The sequence below is a fragment of the Magallana gigas genome, chromosome 6 (assembly GCF_963853765.1).
Source record: "Magallana gigas chromosome 6, xbMagGiga1.1, whole genome shotgun sequence".
In the NCBI taxonomy this organism is placed as follows: Eukaryota; Metazoa; Mollusca; class Bivalvia; order Ostreida; family Ostreidae; genus Magallana; species Magallana gigas.
The window spans coordinates 45,724,188-45,743,731 of NC_088858.1; the positions used below are offsets into that span (position 1 = coordinate 45,724,188).

Consider the following 19,544-nt stretch of genomic DNA (forward strand, 5'->3'; position numbering starts at 1 on the left):
TTTGCCGACATTAAAAGCATGAGAGAGAGAGAGAGAGAGAGAGAGAGAGAGAGAGAGAGAGAGAGAGAGAGAGAGAGAGAGAGAGATTTTCAGTCTTTACAACACACTATGCATAAAGACACACCAAAAGAGTTCGGCTTTCAGTACTTCAGTACTTTGATTTAAAATTGTATTTTTTATGAAAAGACAACTCCAATAGCAGCCTAACTTCAAAGAATTATTCCCTTGAAAGTATTGAGTAACATGGAGACTTTAAAACTTTATATAGCAATTTATGAAAATAATTGAAAAAAAAAAGCAGTTGTATTTGAAATAATCTTTAGTTAAAAGAAATGCTCAAGTAATACACGTGTATTCATTGTATATGAAAAAAATGACAGTAACAAACCGTCAACCATTTCAAAATCCATAAAACAAATACAAATTCAAAGCTGAACAACACGTACCTCCATATAGATAGAGGTAGGATCAGGAGCCTAGGAGGAGTGCTGACCGGCCGCACCCGCCGTGCGCTCCCAGTCACAATTGGGCATGTCATAACCGAGATAAATGTCAAAATCGGGAAAATGTCATAATTGGTAGAAAACGAAATGTAAATGATTTGGTCTGTCTGTGGTGGTCAAAATACAAATCTAGAGCCAACACGGACCTCCATTACATTACATATCAGTTGCACGACATAGAGAAATGAAAATGACATACTATAATATAGATAATACTTGCTTCTATTGTCCGCATTGTTGGATTAAATATGACTTTTAAACCATTTATACGTATTTCCAATATAGTGACGCCATTAAATACCAAACAAATCCTAATAATTGAATTAAATGCATGTAACATTAAAATACCAAGAAGTGTAAAATGTCTCATGCCTTCTCCGTGTCCTGTGAATTGATATTTTGATATACATGTATACTGTAAACCAACTTCTATTGGCGCTGACATTATTTCGCGATTTACTGGCGATAAACTGGTTTGCGACGACTAATTTTCACGAGTTAATTTGGTGTAGTAATTGCAGCCATACGAAAAAGGCTTGTTTGCGGCGAGAAATGTTTGCGACGATCAGGCTCCTGCGAATTTCGCGAATAAAAGTTGGGTTACTGTAGTTTTAACTGGAGTTATTCAGTAAGACATGCCTCATTGACGTCATGGGTGTACGTTTATTACTCAACGACACTTGGAATTTTCATAAAGAACATACAGTTCGAGTAAATAAACTAATGTACGCAAGTGGATGCAAATACATTTCCATGAGTGCAATTGCTTTTATAAAAAGATTTCAAAGATAATCTGCAAACAACAGGTTTCTGTGTTCACAGTATAATGAATTACAGTTGCTCAATTGTTTCTTTTTCACAAAGAACGCTTTTTATTGCTTAAATAACATGGCATATTCATTATTCAACCCAGAGGAAACAATATGTAAAAGCAATTTAACCTACGTTGTTTTCCATTTAGATGCTATTCCCAAAGGGTTTAATGCTTAATGCATTGAGACACTAAGGAATTGAATTTCAATCGATGCTACTTGGCAAAGTAAATCGTGTTAACAAAGGGATCATAAATATTTTAGAAAAAACGGGTCTTCGAGAATCTACAATGCGCTGCATTTAATGTCCTTGCTTTGGCAAGGCTTAGGTTTCCGAAAGAATCGCAATTTAAAAGTCCTTTTCTGCAAATGTGGTTTAAGATTTTAACTAATCCTGCTAAACATGCAAAGGAAACGGTTTGTAGGAAAATTTGTATCTATTGTTGCCAATAGTATTCCTAAATTTTTGTAACACAAAGTCTAAGTCACTATATATACATGTACTACTACTAGTATTTTTTTCAGCGTTATGAAAATTTATCAGTTTATATCATTTTCAAATTTACTCCAAGAATCTTTGAATGGAAATTTGTTCACGGAAACCTGTTGCTTTTGATTAACTTTTTCAAATCTAATATTTGAAATGTATTGTCTATAATTAAAAAAAAAGAAATCACGTATAAGGGAAATAGATCAATTAAATAGTTTTATCACTTTGATAACAATACTTTTTTTTAATATTGAGCAATTATTACTACCTTTGGGCATTTATCGTAGATAAAGGTGTTGTTGCAATTCTCGGAATCATTAATGAAGACGATTCGTCGGATATTCTGCGCTTTAAATGATAGAAAATTGAATTAATTGGGTTTTATTCAATGTCTGCCTAATTTTTTCCCATTTTACTCTTCTAACGCTGGGTTTATATGGCGTAAATTTTTCGAATCCACTTCATGCTAAATAAATTGGGTGGCTTTTGGATTTCACCCCTAAAGTAATTGACTTGTTTTTATATTATGTTTTTAATCTGAAGAGCTGTATTTTTATCCTCGAGCTTTGGCACTCCTATACTTTCGATAAACCAAATACACTATGATAATGCTGATATACACTCCTATCGATTTGTCATATCTTAGAAATAACAAGAGGTCGAAGTGTTATAAATGTCAGTATGCCCCCCCCCCCCTCCGAAAAAAATCCAATTATAAATAAATAATTAGAGAATGGTTAAATATATCTTTGTTTAAAATTGTGCGTTGTTAACTCACTGCAAAGATAATTATTTTCTTATGAACATTATCGAGTGAAAAAGGTTACGTGCAATTGGATGAAAAATGAATATATTGACCATTTATCAGAAATTGTTGTTCCCTTAACTATCCAAAATGATGTCAATTTAATGATACACAGGATTTTTACAACCATTCTTCAGATTATTAACAGAGTGACTGTGTGGTGTTGGTAGGAGGTCTTATATTCTCGGTGAATCTGAATATACAACGTGGACAGGGTGAAACTCTGGCTCTGTCATTCAGTCAATTGAATAGTCACTTAATGGTAAAAAGGACTAAATGGCATACCTATGTCGTTCAGTTATCTTTCCAGACGTTTTAATGCCATACCTTCATCTTGTGTAGCGAAAAAAAATTTCTAAAGCAATTAATTCCTGCAAGACAATGCTAATAAAACGAAGTATAATAAACAATCTATCATACCCGTTAATTATCAATCGAAGAGAATCAACATGCTAGGTGCCCTAAAAAATAACGTTTCACGACTTGTTTGAGAATACATATGAAATTTATTGTGACTACAATTTTATGTATTAGAATCGTGCCCAGGAATATCAGCATCTTACGTGTCAGCAATAGGAGGACTGGGGAAGCCACGGATCTGTTTTACAGGCCTTTGTATTATTGACGTGAGTGGCTTGACTCGGGCTCCATCATCTAACGGCTGGCGGGTTCCTGGCTTTGTGTCATAGTGAATAATACTAGTGATGTGAGAAGTTCTATTGGATTAGAAACGCTAAGGAAAACCGAGGAATAAGTATTTTGCGTTAAGTAAGTTCATTGTTGTTTCCTGTAAGATTGGATGAAGAAAAGAAATTAAGGCCGATTTTTTTGTTTCCTTAAGTTTGTTTAAAAAAGGAATTTCAGTTTCTTGAAAAAAAATAAGAAAACTTTTTAAAAGTGTTTGTTTGAAGAAAAAAATGCAAAGTAGATTTTTAAATATATCTAAAGTAGCAAAACGATTAAATCAATCATTTTTTTTTATCAATTAAAAGGATAAATATAACTAAATTGCATGAATTTATATCCATATATAAATATTATGTTTCAACCCTTTAACTGCTATACAATTTTACCAAAAATATAATATGTATGTTTTCTTTTGGTCTAATATTTTTTCCGCAAAAAGTATACCGCAAAAAATAGAGAATATGCAGCGTAGGCTATTTAAAAAGATAAATTTGTATGGAAATTGGCATTTGTATATAGTTTTGATGACATTGCGGAATTCGATTTTCTAACAACCTTTATTTTCAGTCCTTTTACTCCAAATCGAGATCTTATCCAATACTTAAAGGAGATTTTTCTGGTGTTATTATTGCCATGGTTTTCTTCCAACTGGTTTCAGATCTTAATTAAAAGACAAAAGACAACAGATGCTCTTAGCCTAAGCGTGACTCGATACTAAACTGGAGATTTTCTTTTACTCTGTAAAAATGTGCTCTGTAATTTCGAGTGCGACTAAAAATCCTTTGGCATTTACTTTTTCAGGACTAAAATTTTCTTCTCTTCAAATGATTTGTTTGAGAAGGAATTAAAACGCCTGCTTTGAAAATTGAAAAAGAAATTTAAAGTCATCGGAACATATGTCAACTAATGTGATTTTTCGGAGAGTTTATAGCATTTTCAATTACATAAATTGTAAATTGTGTGTCACATGTGAAACCAACATAATTTTGTAAAAAACCTTTCTTATAAAATTAGGAAACTTGATTTTGTTGAAAATAGGTATCTCCGAATGTCCTAAATGGTAATGTTATAAAGGTTTCCAGAACATAAAAAAATTAGGAGAGAAACTTTAATATTTACAACTCATGTATTTTTTTTAATTACAGATATTATACTAAGGTACTCAGGACATTATTTTATTATTCAGTCAAAAGTATTTACGTCAACCATAGACAATTGTTGACGAAGATCGGAGTAATTTGATTCATAACAGAATCTGATTTCAGTATTTGAATATGCGCATTGATTTTTATGAATTCCCAACAAGTTGCAAAAGGTATGGCCGACTACTTGAATATCATACATTTAAAGATATACTGAAAGAATGAAACACAGGATACTGTCTTATCAATACTCGTTGAATAACAATTTTCGTTATTGTGTCGTTAAGCTGATTCACGATTTTAAATGTCCATTGAAGTGCTATTTTTCTCGTATTATATTAATAGGATCAATGACCATACATTTAAGTTTCCTGCAACTAATTTTTGCTAAATTCACAAATACTGATCCCCTCGAATGTTGATGAATAAATATCTTTGACAACAAATATAATTACCTTATCAAAATGTTATAATTTAGCAAAAACATTTAATTATCTAGGTCTTCTCCAACATGATGCATCTATTATTATAAGCTTTTGAATGTGATTATGTTTCAAAATAAAATGCTTTCATTAAGGATGTTTTCTATTAAATCAAAATGAACACTTTAATGTCCAACTGATGGCTTCTATTTTAGATGGAGAAATAACGTTTCATTCAAACAAAGATGAACATTAACTTTGGCCTCCGACATTTGCTTCTTTGGCAGACTTACCATTTCTGTAATTGGATTTCTGCTGTTCCATTAGAAAAGCCAACAATTCCTTCCAATTCACTTGAGAATTCTTCAGAGACCAAAGGTGATTTATTCACTGACAAACACATCGAGAAACCCGCTACCATAAACGGAAATTATTCCGCGGTAGTAACTATTACCACTCTCAAAACGTTCAGCTTACCCATTCAAGCAAATGATGCGAAGCAAACACCCAAGCTTTCTAATGAGCTATCAACAACTGAATGGCCCGCAAATCATTCAAACATTGACTTTAAGGATAATGGAAATAAAAGCGCATTCTTGAAAAACCAACATGGAACTTCAAAAGAGCATAATTTGCGGTTGTCGAATAAATCACCCGAGGACAAATTCGTGGAGCGAATGGTTCGCGATAAAAGGTCAACGACGGAGGTTTATAATGAATTAGACCTGTTTCAGACCAATAAATCGGAAAATGCAACTTTGATTTTAACAGATAATTCAACAATGGAAAACAATACAATGATATATGGAAATGAAACTAACCACAATTTGAGCTCCTCCATAGAAGCTACAAACATTGCAAATATCACGGAGCATACGAATTTTACAACACCAGAAATGACGTATTCACAGACAACAAATGCAAACACACAACCAGCTACCAAAGATGACGTCATTACAGTGTCAACGACATTATCTCCACAAACACAAGAGCAGACAACTCATGAGTATCGAGTGCTTCATCATTTTACGGGGTTTGCCCAAAACGTCCCAGTTCGTTCCCAGTACCCTCATCACAACCACCACCACCTTAATCTTGGTACGTGCCTTCATTACAAGGGCTGGGTGGTCGTCGTCCGTCGTCATTTTCAGAGTGTATCAATCTCCTTTAGAATGGGAGTTATAGGAAAACTTTAATTCTGAAGCTTAAATGTTATTTTTCTATATTAAATAATAGTGTATGGCCAAAAAAATCACCATTTCCTAGAAATTTTGGGTAGATCTAATTTGTAATTTGTTGACCATCCAGCCTCCCTATCATATAGATATATTTGCTACATATACACATCACTTCAGCAAACTTTGTCGGTGCCTGGTGTTACCAATACTATGTTTTTTACGCGAGAAAAGATAAGCTATTGAACCTTTTTTTTAATCAAACTATTGCACATGACAGAGCATCCAATTTGTCCGGATAATTCCTCCAACGGTTTTCAAGATAAAAACTTTTTTATTTTGCAGTTCGATTGTTCATATCTTCAAGATGTGTATGTCACTTGTATTTTGGTTTTGTGAATTTAGGAGAAAAATCCAGCTACTGAAAACTTCATAGTATTGCACACAGGGTGGATCGTGGTCCGTATAACTTCTCTTGCAGTTTTCAAGATATGGAGTTATTTTCAGTTCATTTATATAGATATGCACAATGGAAATAATCATCATAATTAATATTTTTTATATTATGAAAAAATACTAAACCTAAATTGTGACCATGTTTATTTCGATTTGGAATCGACCTAAGGTAGTGTACATAAATTCAGGCTCGCTTACAAAAGAAAACCCGGTTTGCTGTCTTATTGCCAGCTTTCCTTTTTTAGTCACACAAATAGAATTTTACTTTATCAAAATTAATAATATTGGTAATTTTTAAAATTTGAAAATAAAAACGCTCTGTAAATATCAAACGTTTCCTCTAACAATCAATGCAAAAATATGTCAATAGGTCTTTGGTCAAATTGAGAAAGAAAATTATTTGGTCCACTCCTTTGAATGTATTTTACAATTAAGTCACTCTGTTCATTTCATATAATTACAACTCAACGAAATATTGATTTCAACGCTATTGCTATTAGTATAGTTGTAAGATTTCAGGCACAATGATTTTAATTTCTTGGCACCAAATTTCGCAATAAAATATCTAACTATATGGTATCTACTTGGAAGTTATGGTAGCACTGTATATATGAAACAGTAAACCTTGGCTGATTTGGTTGAGTTTTACAACCAAAAGAGATATCATTACCAAACTGACACATAAACAGTCACCAGCTCTCCATCATTCCATTGAGAAATTATGTGATTGGTGATAAAATACAGAAAGCATAGCTGTTGACATCCGCAGCACATTTCATAATTGTGATCGATACTTGTTATGCTATTTTACACCACTCTAATGATAAGTGGCCGGTGTTTGTTGAGGGAAATTCCATCCCCAGTGCAGCAACACCGTCAGATCACGCCGGTGTGATGATATATTAGTTCTGTTGGCTCGTAAGTGAGTGAAAGGTGGTTAAAAGTTGAATAAAGGTTTTGAAGGTATTACCAAAACATTCTTAGGTTTGATACGTTAATGCTACAAAGGTCTTTATTATGCCATAAAACGTGTTGTTAAAATGCATTTTTGACTAAGTCTTTAAGATAAAATTGGTCTTTTTTGTCGATACGAAATTGGGAAATGTTTCCCTGGCCTGTTATAAATGAGTTCCTGACATATGGATGACTCGACATGCAATTTGATTTGCTATCTGGCGACCGTGGGGAATACAAAACCGGTTCTATGATGGATAAGAAATCGGCGTTCTTTGGTCTCTTACTGGAAATAAATGAGACGATTCCACTGCAAAGTTCAGTTAATTCGTCTGTTCTTGATTCTCAAAAAAAAAATAATTATAAATTACTTTTTGGAAATGGCACATCTCTGCTATAACCAAGAGCTGTCTAATGTATGTTTCCAGACTCGCTTTGAACTGAAGAAATCGCGAGAAGGTTCTTTTTGTGGATATCCACACATACTAAACGATAAAAACAGTTAATTTATCAATTCTTCAATTTTCAGTTCCTATGGAAGACAGTCCATTTGGAAATTTGTTATGGAAGGTAATACCAACTGTTTGCATTAATATAAGAGTATAATTTTTCATTTCAATTGTATTTTTAGAAAATTAATTGTAACAAATTACAGAAGACAGTATAACAAACTGGTTTAAATTAGATAGGCTGTCTTTTTAAGTAACAGTCTCGTATATGATTTCTTTAAATCACATTAAGGTGGAATAACACACCCGGAAAAGGTCAATCAAATTAACAGTTAATTATTTGATTATGAAAGATATAATGATAAATAAACTGTACATATGTCAAATAAGCCAAAATTGCAGTTTGGAGATAAAAAATGAACATCTAAAAAATTCAATTCAATAAGTAACAACAAAAGCCCCTGCGGGATTCGAACTCGGGATATAGAGATCACAAGCCCAACACTTTATCCACTCGGCTTTGGAGTTAGTTACATGTTGCCATCGATAAAACCTTTTAATTGATAAAACGAAATGTTTCGATCAGAGGTAAACCATTTTGTGATGATGTGCTATTCCACCTTAATAGTAAAACTAAAGACCAGATTCAACTGATTTTAAATTATTGACGTCTCAGTACTAATCCATGTGGTTATGTGTGCAGGATAAAAAGTATCTGATCAGTATCTTGGTACCAATTAGCATTGGGATCGTTGGAGCTGGCTGTATTATAGGAATGGCCTACATGGCTCGCTTCTGCTATAGGAACGAGAGACAGATCCAGATAATGAAGGAAAGAGTCACACAGGTAAATAAACGTGTATTACTGAAAGTAACGACTGTACATGTCAGGTGAATGTACTTTGAACTAGAAATGAAAAAAAAAATATAAAGGCAGACATCAATCAATGTAGAAATTAACCAAATTGGAAATAAAAATGGTGGGAGGTATGCACTTGTTACAGGGAAAGCACACATACATAACAACATAACAATGAGTGAAGAATATATATAGCCTAAGTAAAGATAATCATATTACTGTATCCAATCGACAAATGCAAGAAAAAGGAACATGAAAATTTGGAACACTTGGCGAAAAAAAATTCTCAAATTGGGAAGGTTAAATTTCTACGGCACACGTCACTTAACAACAAATGATTTGGTATATATAGATATACCTGAAAAGTCTTCATTATACACTTTTTTACATTTAATGTTTTTATGAATTCACTTTAAAAATCAAATAGATGCATTTATTTTCTATTCAAGAATAGAAAGATCCAGTTGTAGGAAATAACAGTTGGGTAAAAAGTTTGCCTTTTTAAAAACGTTTTGATGCGAAATATACGGTTTATGATTATTGTCTAGTTTGGCTTGTCAATAAATTTTTCTTTTACTGTTTTTTAACAGCCCCAAGAAACGAACACTGATAACATCGTGCTCTTGGATGACTCCGACGACGAGTTCTAGATCAACATCTAATTCAATAGTCATGCCCGGTTTTTGCTTGACATGATAACTAACTGTGCTTCTTCCAAGGAACTTTGATTATTTGTTGAATGTGCTTCAGGCACCGGGTGGCGATTAATTGGAGAACAGACAGTTGTAAATAGAAAGACAGCCGACAACAAAAAATTGTTTTGTAATATCAAAAAAGGAAAACGTAATCATTGTGTTTGTCCGTTGAGTGAAACATTTCTTTTATTCATCTGAATATAAATTCATAACGTTTGTTCCATCGCATGCTAAGAATAAATCGACGTAAAGTGTGCTGTATTTAATTGTTTGTAACAAATCAGTGTTATTTCTCTTTTTTCTTATATATCAAAATACATGTAATTTACCGAGATAATTTACTACGTTTACAAAGTAATACAAGTCATCATCATATGACATAAATAAAGGAGGATCAGTCGAAAGGTCATCCATAATCTCCTTATAAACCAGCTATAAAGGCAAGTGTTTTACACTTTTGCGATTCACGTGATATGTGATTGGCCGAATTTCATAATCAACTTTTTAGCTCACCTGAACCGAAGGTTCAAGTGAGCTTTTCTGATCACACGTTGTCCCTCGTCCGTCCGTCCGTCTGTAAACTTTTCACATTTTTAAATTCTTCTCTAAAACCACTGGGCCAAATTTAACCAAACATAGAAATACAATGGAAATATGTTTGAAATTTTTCTTCTCAAGAACCACCGCACCAGAAATGCCAATATTTACACAAAAGTTTTGTTTATATAGTGAAGATTCTAAGTTGTAAAAATCGTGACCCTCGGGCCAAAACTGGGGCCCCAGGCGAGGTTCAAAGTTAACTTAAAAATACGTTGGAAAAATGTTTAAAAACTTTCCATTCAAGAACCATAGCACCAGGAATGCCAATACATGTATTTACACAAAAGCTTGTTTATATAGTGATATTCTAAATTGTGAAAATCGTGACCCTCGGGCCAAAACTGGGGCCCCAGATGGGGTTCAAAGTTTAACATAAAATTACGTTGGAAAAATAATCAAACATTTTCTTCTCAAGAACAACTGCACAAGAAATGCCAATATATACAAAAAAGCTTGTTTATATAATGAAGATTCTAAATTGTATAAATCGTGACCCTCGGGCCAAAACTGGGGCCAAGGGCGGGGTTCAAAGTTTAACATAGGAAAATATTTTATTTTTTTTCTTTCAAGAACCACTGCACCAGAAATGTCAATATTTACACCAAAGCTTGTTGATATAGTGAATAGTCTTAATTGTAAAAATCGTGACCGTCGTACTAAAACTAAGGCCCCAGGCGGGGTTCGAAGTTTAACATAAAATTAACATTAACATTAACCTTAGATAATTAGGTGATTAGTTATGGTCTAACAATTATGAAAAACGTCAGTCAGCATGCGACGCAGTGGAAAATTGTATTTGAAGACAAGGTCGTTGTATCGACCATAGAACTTACCAAAAGATAACTTTAAACGAGACTGTTGATAGTCCTGTTTTATCAACTTGTTTGTCAATAGCTTGCCTCGCCTTCGAAGCTGTTCATACGAAGAGCATGCCCTTGCGTATCGAATTAACTGGGAGTAAAAAACACCATATGTAGGTGATGAAGGTATATTGCTACATAAATAAGGAAAGTTGACTATAGAAAAATTGAAGTCATCGCGTTTATCATAAAGTTTTGTTGTTTGGTTACCATCAATGTCAATTTCCAGTCAAATATCCAAATATGAAACAGATGACACAGACTCTGTGGTATCTTTTATTTCAAGTTCACTCGGATATATATCGAGTCGACGTAAGTATGGAAATAACAATTGTAAATTGATATAACGTCGTCGATATACCTGAATGTTGAGTTGAAAGCATTTTTAAATAATGTAGATTCTAAATCAATAAAGCTGTGAACGCCAGACTAATACTGGTGCCCCAGAGAGGAGTTTAAAGTTTAAAATAGAAATAGCATATGCTTCGAAATAGAATGTTACAAGGAACTGTTGTTCAGGTGAGCAATGTGGCCCATGGGACTCTTGTTTAATAACCTTTGTGATTATCAAAAACAGGTCACATGTTTTAAAAAATAATACGAATATATATTTAAACTGACTTTGAATTCCCAAAATGTTTTCTATTCACCAATGTATTAACGGACTATATGCGGCATTATGCATTTTCACACCATGATGAATTATGAATTGAAATATTAACTGAATCCTGGAATCTTGAAGGGAAAAGGTAAAGGTTCAAATGACTATCTTTGTAAATGTTGCAATTTCTTCAAAACTTCAAATGTTTAAAAAATCTTTATTTACAATTGGTCTATTTCATGTGTATATGATTTTATGTAATTAATTCCGGATGGGCAATTTTTCTATGTTTGGGTCCGGTAAAACTTAGTGTATTTTGTAACTTCCGCCCAGCTTCTCTGTGCACATGGTTTGACGAGAACGATAAACGAATTGTAACGTTTAGTGACTTGGTCAGGAGAATAAGGTATTTTACAACAAGTTTAGTTTTTTTTTAAAAAGCTTACCGTCTTTAGAACAAACCTTAAACAGCAATTATATTTATCAAAGACAGTTTAATTCTTTTTATATAAATGTCACCTTCCTCTACATAGCATGGCGAGTGGAACATTTTATGTCATGTGTCGTTTAAGCCTGCGTGTCTAAAATTGAGAACTGCGTACCTGAGCTTGTAAGTTGAGATCGACTATAGGGTAAAAGAGATCTTAGGTAGAGTCGTAGACTCGAATTATTTTGATAAAATCAAAGTTTTACCACTGCATTTATCTATCTATCTATTAGGCATACCGCATCATTTTTTAAAATTTTGTATGAATATTTGGATAAACAATGCTAAAAGAAAAACAATAATTTCAATAGATATTATAAAATGTTATTTTCTCTAGTTGGACCTGAAAACCAAACGCTGAATTTCATTCATAGCAATTTGTATTGCTTTATCGTTTTCTCACTTTTTAAGATTTGAAATATACGAAATTTGCTAAGTCGTACATGAAAAAGATCATCAGAAAATATTCTCCCTTGCGTCGAACAGTATTTCAACCAATGAAATAAATGTAAATTTTCACATCATGTATTTTCTACCAATCACAAAGAAAAGGTATTGAACAAACCGGAGACTGTAAATTATTTCAACTCTTTATACCGTCTTCCAAGGAAGACGGTAATTATATGCATATGTATTTATGCCTACTTAAACGTTAACGTCCTTGATCTTGTTTATATACATATATTTAATGTAGACATAACAATTACTCTGTATTTAGAGCATTTACGTACAAGTATTGCTAGGTTGGATTTATACATAGCGCCATTTTGACCCATGCGTAGTGAAACGTTACTTTGATAATGATTGGTCCCTTAGTATTTTGTATTAATATTTCAATACTGTATTTTGATCAAATAGTTTTCATTTACTACCTAAATTGCTACTGGTGGAATTATTTGTTGCACCCTTAAAATTTTGTGTCATTAGTAACTAAGAGTTATTCCCTTTTGTACAATCAAGTAAGGTAAAGCGCCAGGTTTGTTTACATGTTTCGGTGAAATATCTACATAATATTTTCTTTGCTACCAGAAATGATTTTGATTATTTACTTACATTGATTAGTGAATGAAATTTATGTATGGTTGTTATGTAATTACTAATAAATGTTGTATTGTTTACAGTTCTTACGTTGAAGAACCAACAGTGAATACAATTCTTCACCAGTATTAAAGACTTGATTCATTTGGATGGCCAAGCCAGCTACAATCTTTTTAAAGATAAATTTGCTTTTTTGAAATAGCTGTTAATTATCCGTACCAATGTAAGACTTGTACAATGAGTGCAACATATGTGTGCTTTTATTTTGATTTATAATTACAGGAAATTAACTATTCAAATATTATCTGTTTAATGATTTTAAACGTATGGTTTGAAAAATCTAACAAATCTGCGATATATATATATATATATATATATATATATATATATATATATATATATATATATATATATATATATATATATATAGTCCTGAAGGAATCTTAGCAACGATGCACTGTGCTCAGACTGTAGTAGAGACATGTACCAAACATGGAGACTTGCTAGACATGTTCTGTGTGGATTGTGAGGAGAATATATGTATCACTTGTGTACAACAGAATCACAGATCCCATGACTGGAACAGGAAGAATAAAATACTAGATCGTCTAAAGTCAGAGCTCGCAGACCAATGTCATCTTGTCCGACAAAAAGAAATTCCTTCGCTTCAAACAGAAATCCAGAAAATCAAGAGACTAAAATCAGACAACGAAAAAGAATTTGCAGAAGAAATAGAGAAGATTTCATCACACACAGAAGCAGCTGTGATGAGTTTACATAAACTATCAAAAGATTTAATACGACATTGTGAATTATTCAAATCAGTAAACGAAGAGAACCTCGAGGAAAAACAAAAGGAAATAGAAACTATTGTTTTTCAATTTGAATGTAGTTTGAAAGGCTTTGAAGAGGAAATCAAGACTTCCAACTTGTCTGAACTTCTTCAGATAAAAAAGAAAATGATCTCGATCCCTCATCCAAAAAATCTGAACAAAGAAGAGACCACTTTGCAACATATCAATTTCACAGCCGGTGAAATAAAAGAGAACCTTCTTCGGTCAATCCTAGGAAAAGTTGATCAAACTTCCAGGTCAGTAACGGTCTCCAAACTATTGGATGCAAAAATAGGAATAAAAAGATTTAAGTATATTTCTCCGATCTCCCAAACTCATGCTTGGTGTAGGGAATTCGGGTCTTCAGAAAATGTTTTGATTGACATCACAAAAGGCTCGAAAGAAATGACCTGTTCATTTGGAGAGTACCAATCGGCTCCCATTCCTGAGGATATCATCACCCTAAAAAATGGCGACAATATCTATACATGGCATGCTGGTCACTGTGTGATGAAAATATCTCCTTCCAAACTCAAGGACGCTGAAACGGTTGATATTAAAGTGACAAAACTTGTAGATATTTCTCCCTTGTTTCCAGTTGGAATCTGCGCTTCCTCAGATAACCGTTTCCTTGTTTCTGCCATAGATACCCCAGCGATCAAGCGCGATAGTTTTACTAAAGATCAACCACAGAAAAGTGTCGTCATACTTTTAACAGAAAAGGGAAAGATTAAAAAGAAGTTTCAGTATCAAAATGACAACAAGACACCATTGTTTCTTTATCCTTACAGAATTGCAGAAAATACTAACGGTGACATTTGTGTCATTGATTTGTCAGGGACGAATAATGGACACCTTGTTGTTCTTTCATCCTCTGGTCGGCTCAAATTTCAGTACAGAGGTACTGGTCCCAACCAGGCAGACTTTGATCCAAGGGGGATTTGCTGCGATTCCGCCGGTCATATATTGCTAGGCGACTGTAACAATAGGCGTGTGCATCTTCTGAATGAGAAGGGTAGTTTTCTGACTTATCTGATCAAAACGGACGAAGAACTGTGGTCAATGTCTTTGTTTTCGACCACCTTGTGGATTGGTGGGGAAAACGGATTTGTTTACGTCTATCATTACCAATTAAATGACCCTTGAACTAGGAAAGGAAACATATCCTATTAGATTGTGTCAAAGGGATATTATCTTAACCAAATAATTGCAAAATGCAATTACGTTTCTGTGGGGTTTTGGTGATTATTACAGTTTCAAGAAAAAACGTAAATACGTGTGTATTATGTTTTAAGAAATTACACCTTATTGATTATTAAATTTCGTGGATCAAGCCAATATCGAAATCAACAAAAACTGTTAGTCAACGAGTATTTATGAAACAGTTGTTCCTTTCCGCATGAAAAATAAATTAAATCTTCGAGACCTTAAGGAAAACACCAACCGTAATCCAAACATCAAACAACATGTGATGTTACCGCTTTTTAACATGCAGGATACAATTGTTTGAAACAAAACAATGTTGTACACGGTTATCAACCCAGAAAGACTGTGAAATGCTACTAAGTTTTCTGCTGTAATTAAGATATTTGAACCAAGAAATGGCACCTGGAGTAGATTGGACATGGTTACTTATAGTGTCACTTAATGTTAGCTTCATAAACGAATCAAGTAGTGACTCCCCAGATATATTTTTTTTTACAAAGGATTCGTTTGACTCCCTAGATATATTCTTTTACAAAGGATTCGTTCTGTCCATTATTTTAATTTTCAAGATCCCTAATGACATTTTCAACATAAAATATGTGCCTGTACACTAATGCTGTTCTTTGAATTTGTCTTCAACAATAATATAATTTTCATACCCTGTATATTAATACTATATCTTCGTTAAAATCATTTGATCTTGATTATAATTGTCAATGCCCCAAAATCTGGTATTTTGATATACATTTTTTTTCAACTATAAATGCCATACTCTGTCAACCACTTTTCATTAATGTATGTGTTCAGTAACAGTTAAAGTTGTATTTAGTGATCGATGCTGGGAAAGTGTAGCTTAAATAATCAAGTTTTGCCGTAGTGTATCTCTCATATGTGAAAAGTTTAACGTCCAGTTTCCCATTGTGCAAGTCTCGAGTTTATTTTTCGAGTACTGCGACAATTGGTACTAGAAACTCTTCATTCATGTGGTGCCTTACATGTAATTTGCAAATAGGTGTACAAGTGTAGTGTGTTTATTTTTCTTCTAGATCTTGTTGACACATATTTCAAGTATAGGATTATGCATTTTTACTAAACAAAAACCATTTATTTTATAAAACTTCTTCATACCTTATTTTGACATTTTCTATTTTTGTAATTTTTGGGCACTTTTATCAATCCTCTAAAATCATTTTTATGTAAAATCAAATTATACCTACTGTCAATCATACATAAATGTATTTTGCATATATGCCTATGATTTATACTGGTGGAAATGTATAATCTTTCAACAATTGTTTCACCTGTGTCTATTTGATAAACAGCAATATGACTGAATAAATCGAATAAAGTTAAAGTGAGCATATTTTCCTTTTATTTTCAAATTGTCAATACTAGAGGATAAAAACAATAACATTGAAAAAACACATCTTGATATTAAGCAAATAAAAAAGTTTATACAATTGAGCAGACCAACGTTAAAACATGGAAAGATTGCATAAAATGATTTGAAATACAAACATATGAACTTCGACTTTAATAAATCTTATAATAGATATACAATAACAATAAACAAATTATACAATACATATGGCACAAATATAGATTAGGGAATGTACATTAAAAAATCGTGGTCATCTAGATTGTGGATGCCTTCACTTCTAAAAATAATAAGCTGAATTCATTAACGCTCTTACAGATAGAATCACATATTTACAGTCTTATAAAACATGCTTATGTACATATGAATAAACATGTGATTAGATCACAATGTTTGTTGATTTTTCGAAAAATATCAAAAATATATCCTACACATCTACATTCTATTCAAATGTTCATAAATGGAATGTCAGCTGCCAATAACAGGACTTTCTGGACATTTTAACTCTCTTGAAAATTAAGAGTGACAATAAGGGTTTGTGTCAAATAAAATCACTATGTCCAGAGATCAAAGTCTCAGTTACTTTATGTCCAGAGAACAAAATCTCAGTTACACGTGAAGTAGAAGATTGTTGGGTCTGATGCGACCAAAGGGAGGCGACTCCCACACGGTGATTGTTCCGTCAGATGACGTCATATATAGTCGGTACGAGTCGTTGGTAAACGTCAAACTGAGAAAAATTGAACAAAAGTCAAAATATAAATACGAGAAAAGTTTTTTTCACTATAGCAAGAAATAAACAAATTAATTAAAACAAATGTCTTTAACAAGAAATTGGCTCAATTCCCTGCTAGAAGTTCTAAAAAACGCCATCTTATTAAAAATCATAACCTCAGAGTGAAACAATATCAGTTATAATCTTCTCAAAAGTTCAAACATACCATTTAATGCAAAAATTCTACTTTGAATTTACTAATTTTCATATCTATGAGAATTATCATAAGATTTATTTTTAAATTGGAATATCATAAATTCATATGCACCCAACATATTTACACTATCAACTAATTTTTAAAGTAAAACGTCAATGGCAATATAAAGTTTCAATATAACAGTGTAATACCCTGCAAGTCTGAAGTCCTATAGCTCAGCCTCTGTACATGAGACTTTATTTGTATGTTGGTATTTTGTTTGTGACCCCTAAGAGGAAACCAATCTGTTTGATTGGATTTCCTGTACACAAATATGCTTCCTTGTTTCCAGTAAATCTCGCTTTTGGAAGTGTTTCCAAAGCACACACAAAAACACGATGATTTAACAGGAAATCTATTGAACTCTCTCACAATTCCACACCAATGGGCAAAAATAGAGACTTGGGTTCTATACGGAGAGAGCCTGATGTCTAATGAAGCGGTAGCTCGCGCTCAGGTTCCACTAAGGACGTGTAAAGACCATGGGGACCTGCAGGATATGTTCTGTGTGGACTGTGAGGAATCTATTTGTCTGATCTGTGGCCAGCAGAACCACACGTCTCATGACTGGGGAAGGAGGAATACGATACAAGAGCGTGTCAAATCGGAGCTCGCAGAACTGTGTCACCATGTCAGACACAAGAGAGTTCCACTACTGCAGGCGGAAGTCGAGAAAGTCAAGACGTTGAAAAATGACTATGAGAAAATTTATTTGGAAAAAATGGATAGAATTACGTCACACACTGAAACAGTTGTGAAGAGTTTGCAGAAAATATCAGACGATTTGATACGGCAGTGTAAGTTACTAAAATTTCAAAACGAAGACAAACTCGACCAAAAACAGAAAGAAATAGAAACTTTTGTTTTACAGTTTGAATTAAATTTGAAGAGTGTTGAAGAAAGCAAGTCTGTCAGCTTGTCCAAACTACTTCAGATAAAGAAGCAAGTGCAATCCATACCATATCCAGAAAAATTGAATAAAAAGGACACGACTTTGCACCTCATTGATTTCAGAGCGGGAGATGTTAAAGAGAACGTCCTTCAGTCAGTGCTAGGTGAAGTATATCAAACTTGCAACAAAGTGACAGTTGCCAAAATATTTGAAGCAAAGAAAGGAACAAAGATGATCAAGTACATTTCTCCCATTTCCGAGACTCATGCGTGGTACAGGGAATTCAGGTCTTCGGAAAATGTCTTGATCGACATTAACAAGGGATCCACAGAGAGCGCTTGCATGTTTGGAGAGACCCGATCAGATCATATTCCAGACGACTTCATCACTATAAAATCTGGCGTCAGTATTTACACATGGCATGCTGGCCACTGTGTGATGAAAGTAACTCCCCCAAAAATCAAAGAGAGTGAAGTTACCGCAAATAAAGTTGTAAAACTGGCAGATTTGTCCCCATTGTTCCCAGTTGGTATCTGTGCCACTAAAGATGGCAGATTTCTTGTCTCTGCCATTGATACAACAGCGTTCAGTGAAGACATCTACACCAGTAGTCAACCAAAGAAAAGTGTCGTCCTAGTTCTATCAGAGAGTGGAAAGACTAAAAAGGTGTTCCAAAATGCAGATGATGATAAGACGCCATTGTTCCTCTACCCAACCAGAATGGCAGAAAATACAAACAGTGATATTTGTGTTATTGATAGGACTGGGATGAACAATGGAAAACTAGTTGTTATTTCCTCCAATGGCAAACTCAAATTCCATTATCAAGGCAATGGTCCCAACCAAGCAGACTTTGATCCAAGGGGGATTTGTTGTGATTCTTCAGGTCATATATTGATAAGCGACTGTAACAATAGGTCTGTTCATCTTCTGAATAAGGAGGGAAGTTTTCTGACTTATCTGATCAAAACGGACGAAGAACTGTGGTCAATGTCTCTGTATATGAACACATTGTGGATTGGTGGTAAAAATGGAATTATTTATGCTTACAAATACCAAGTGGATACTACTTGACTCACCTCAACATTTACTTTTGTCAAAAGTCATTGTGAAAAATTGTTGTCTCCTCAAGTGATATTTTTTTTGTCTTTGTGAATAAAATTGTGTGAATAACCTTTCGAATGATGTGTGACTATTGCTGAATCTTGAGAGGAAAGGCTCAATGAATT

The 19,544-nt window shown here is 33.5% G+C and overlaps 4 protein-coding genes across 10 annotated transcripts in view; 3 read left to right on the top strand and 1 right to left on the bottom strand.

Moving 5' to 3' along the window:
- The first annotated feature begins 3,128 nt into the window (after positions 1 to 3,128).
- LOC105344200 (uncharacterized) lies at positions 3,129 to 9,703 on the top strand. Its single transcript, XM_011451879.4, has 5 exons — positions 3,129 to 3,378; positions 5,077 to 5,959; positions 7,976 to 8,016; positions 8,599 to 8,742; positions 9,345 to 9,703. Exons 2-5 carry the CDS (start codon positions 5,107 to 5,109, stop codon positions 9,402 to 9,404), a joined length of 1,098 nt encoding a protein of 365 aa, XP_011450181.3. The 5' UTR covers positions 3,129 to 3,378; positions 5,077 to 5,106; the 3' UTR covers positions 9,405 to 9,703.
- A 1,975-nt stretch (positions 9,704 to 11,678) lies between these two features.
- Positions 11,679 to 16,849, top strand: LOC105335664 (tripartite motif-containing protein 3-like). Its single transcript, XM_034468845.2, has 3 exons — positions 11,679 to 11,916; positions 13,119 to 13,258; positions 13,466 to 16,849. The coding sequence occupies exon 3, from the start codon at positions 13,488 to 13,490 to the stop codon at positions 15,012 to 15,014; it is 1,527 nt and encodes a 508-aa protein (XP_034324736.2). The 5' UTR covers positions 11,679 to 11,916; positions 13,119 to 13,258; positions 13,466 to 13,487; the 3' UTR covers positions 15,015 to 16,849.
- Positions 16,424 to 19,544, bottom strand: part of LOC105335663 (lysosomal-trafficking regulator) — a 46,784-nt gene continuing 43,663 nt past the window's right edge. For all 7 annotated transcript variants that reach the window (XM_066086836.1, XM_066086838.1, XM_066086837.1 and 4 more), the window contains one exon: positions 16,424 to 17,182. In XM_066086836.1, the coding sequence (XP_065942908.1) occupies positions 17,062 to 17,182 (121 nt within the window). In that variant the 3' untranslated portion in view covers positions 16,424 to 17,061. The remainder of the gene's footprint in view (positions 17,183 to 19,544) is intronic.
- On the top strand, positions 17,454 to 19,493 carry LOC136276060 (tripartite motif-containing protein 2-like). Its single transcript, XM_066086840.1, has one exon. The coding sequence runs from the start codon at positions 17,851 to 17,853 to the stop codon at positions 19,387 to 19,389; it is 1,539 nt and encodes a 512-aa protein (XP_065942912.1). The 5' UTR covers positions 17,454 to 17,850; the 3' UTR covers positions 19,390 to 19,493.

Excerpts from the sequence above, each read along its gene's own strand:
- LOC136276060 (XM_066086840.1), top strand. The coding sequence starts at position 17,851 with ATGTCTAATGAAGCGGTAGCTCGCGCTCAGGTTCCACTAAGGACGTGT.
- LOC105344200 (XM_011451879.4), top strand. The coding sequence starts at position 5,107 with ATGAACATTAACTTTGGCCTCCGACATTTGCTTCTTTGGCAGACTTAC. Across the intron at positions 5,960-7,975 it reads CCACCACCACCTTAATCTTG|TTCCTATGGAAGACAGTCCA; the intron begins GTACGTGCCTTC and ends TTCAATTTTCAG. Across the intron at positions 8,017-8,598 it reads TTGGAAATTTGTTATGGAAG|GATAAAAAGTATCTGATCAG; the intron begins GTAATACCAACT and ends TTATGTGTGCAG.
- LOC105335664 (XM_034468845.2), top strand. The coding sequence starts at position 13,488 with ATGCACTGTGCTCAGACTGTAGTAGAGACATGTACCAAACATGGAGAC.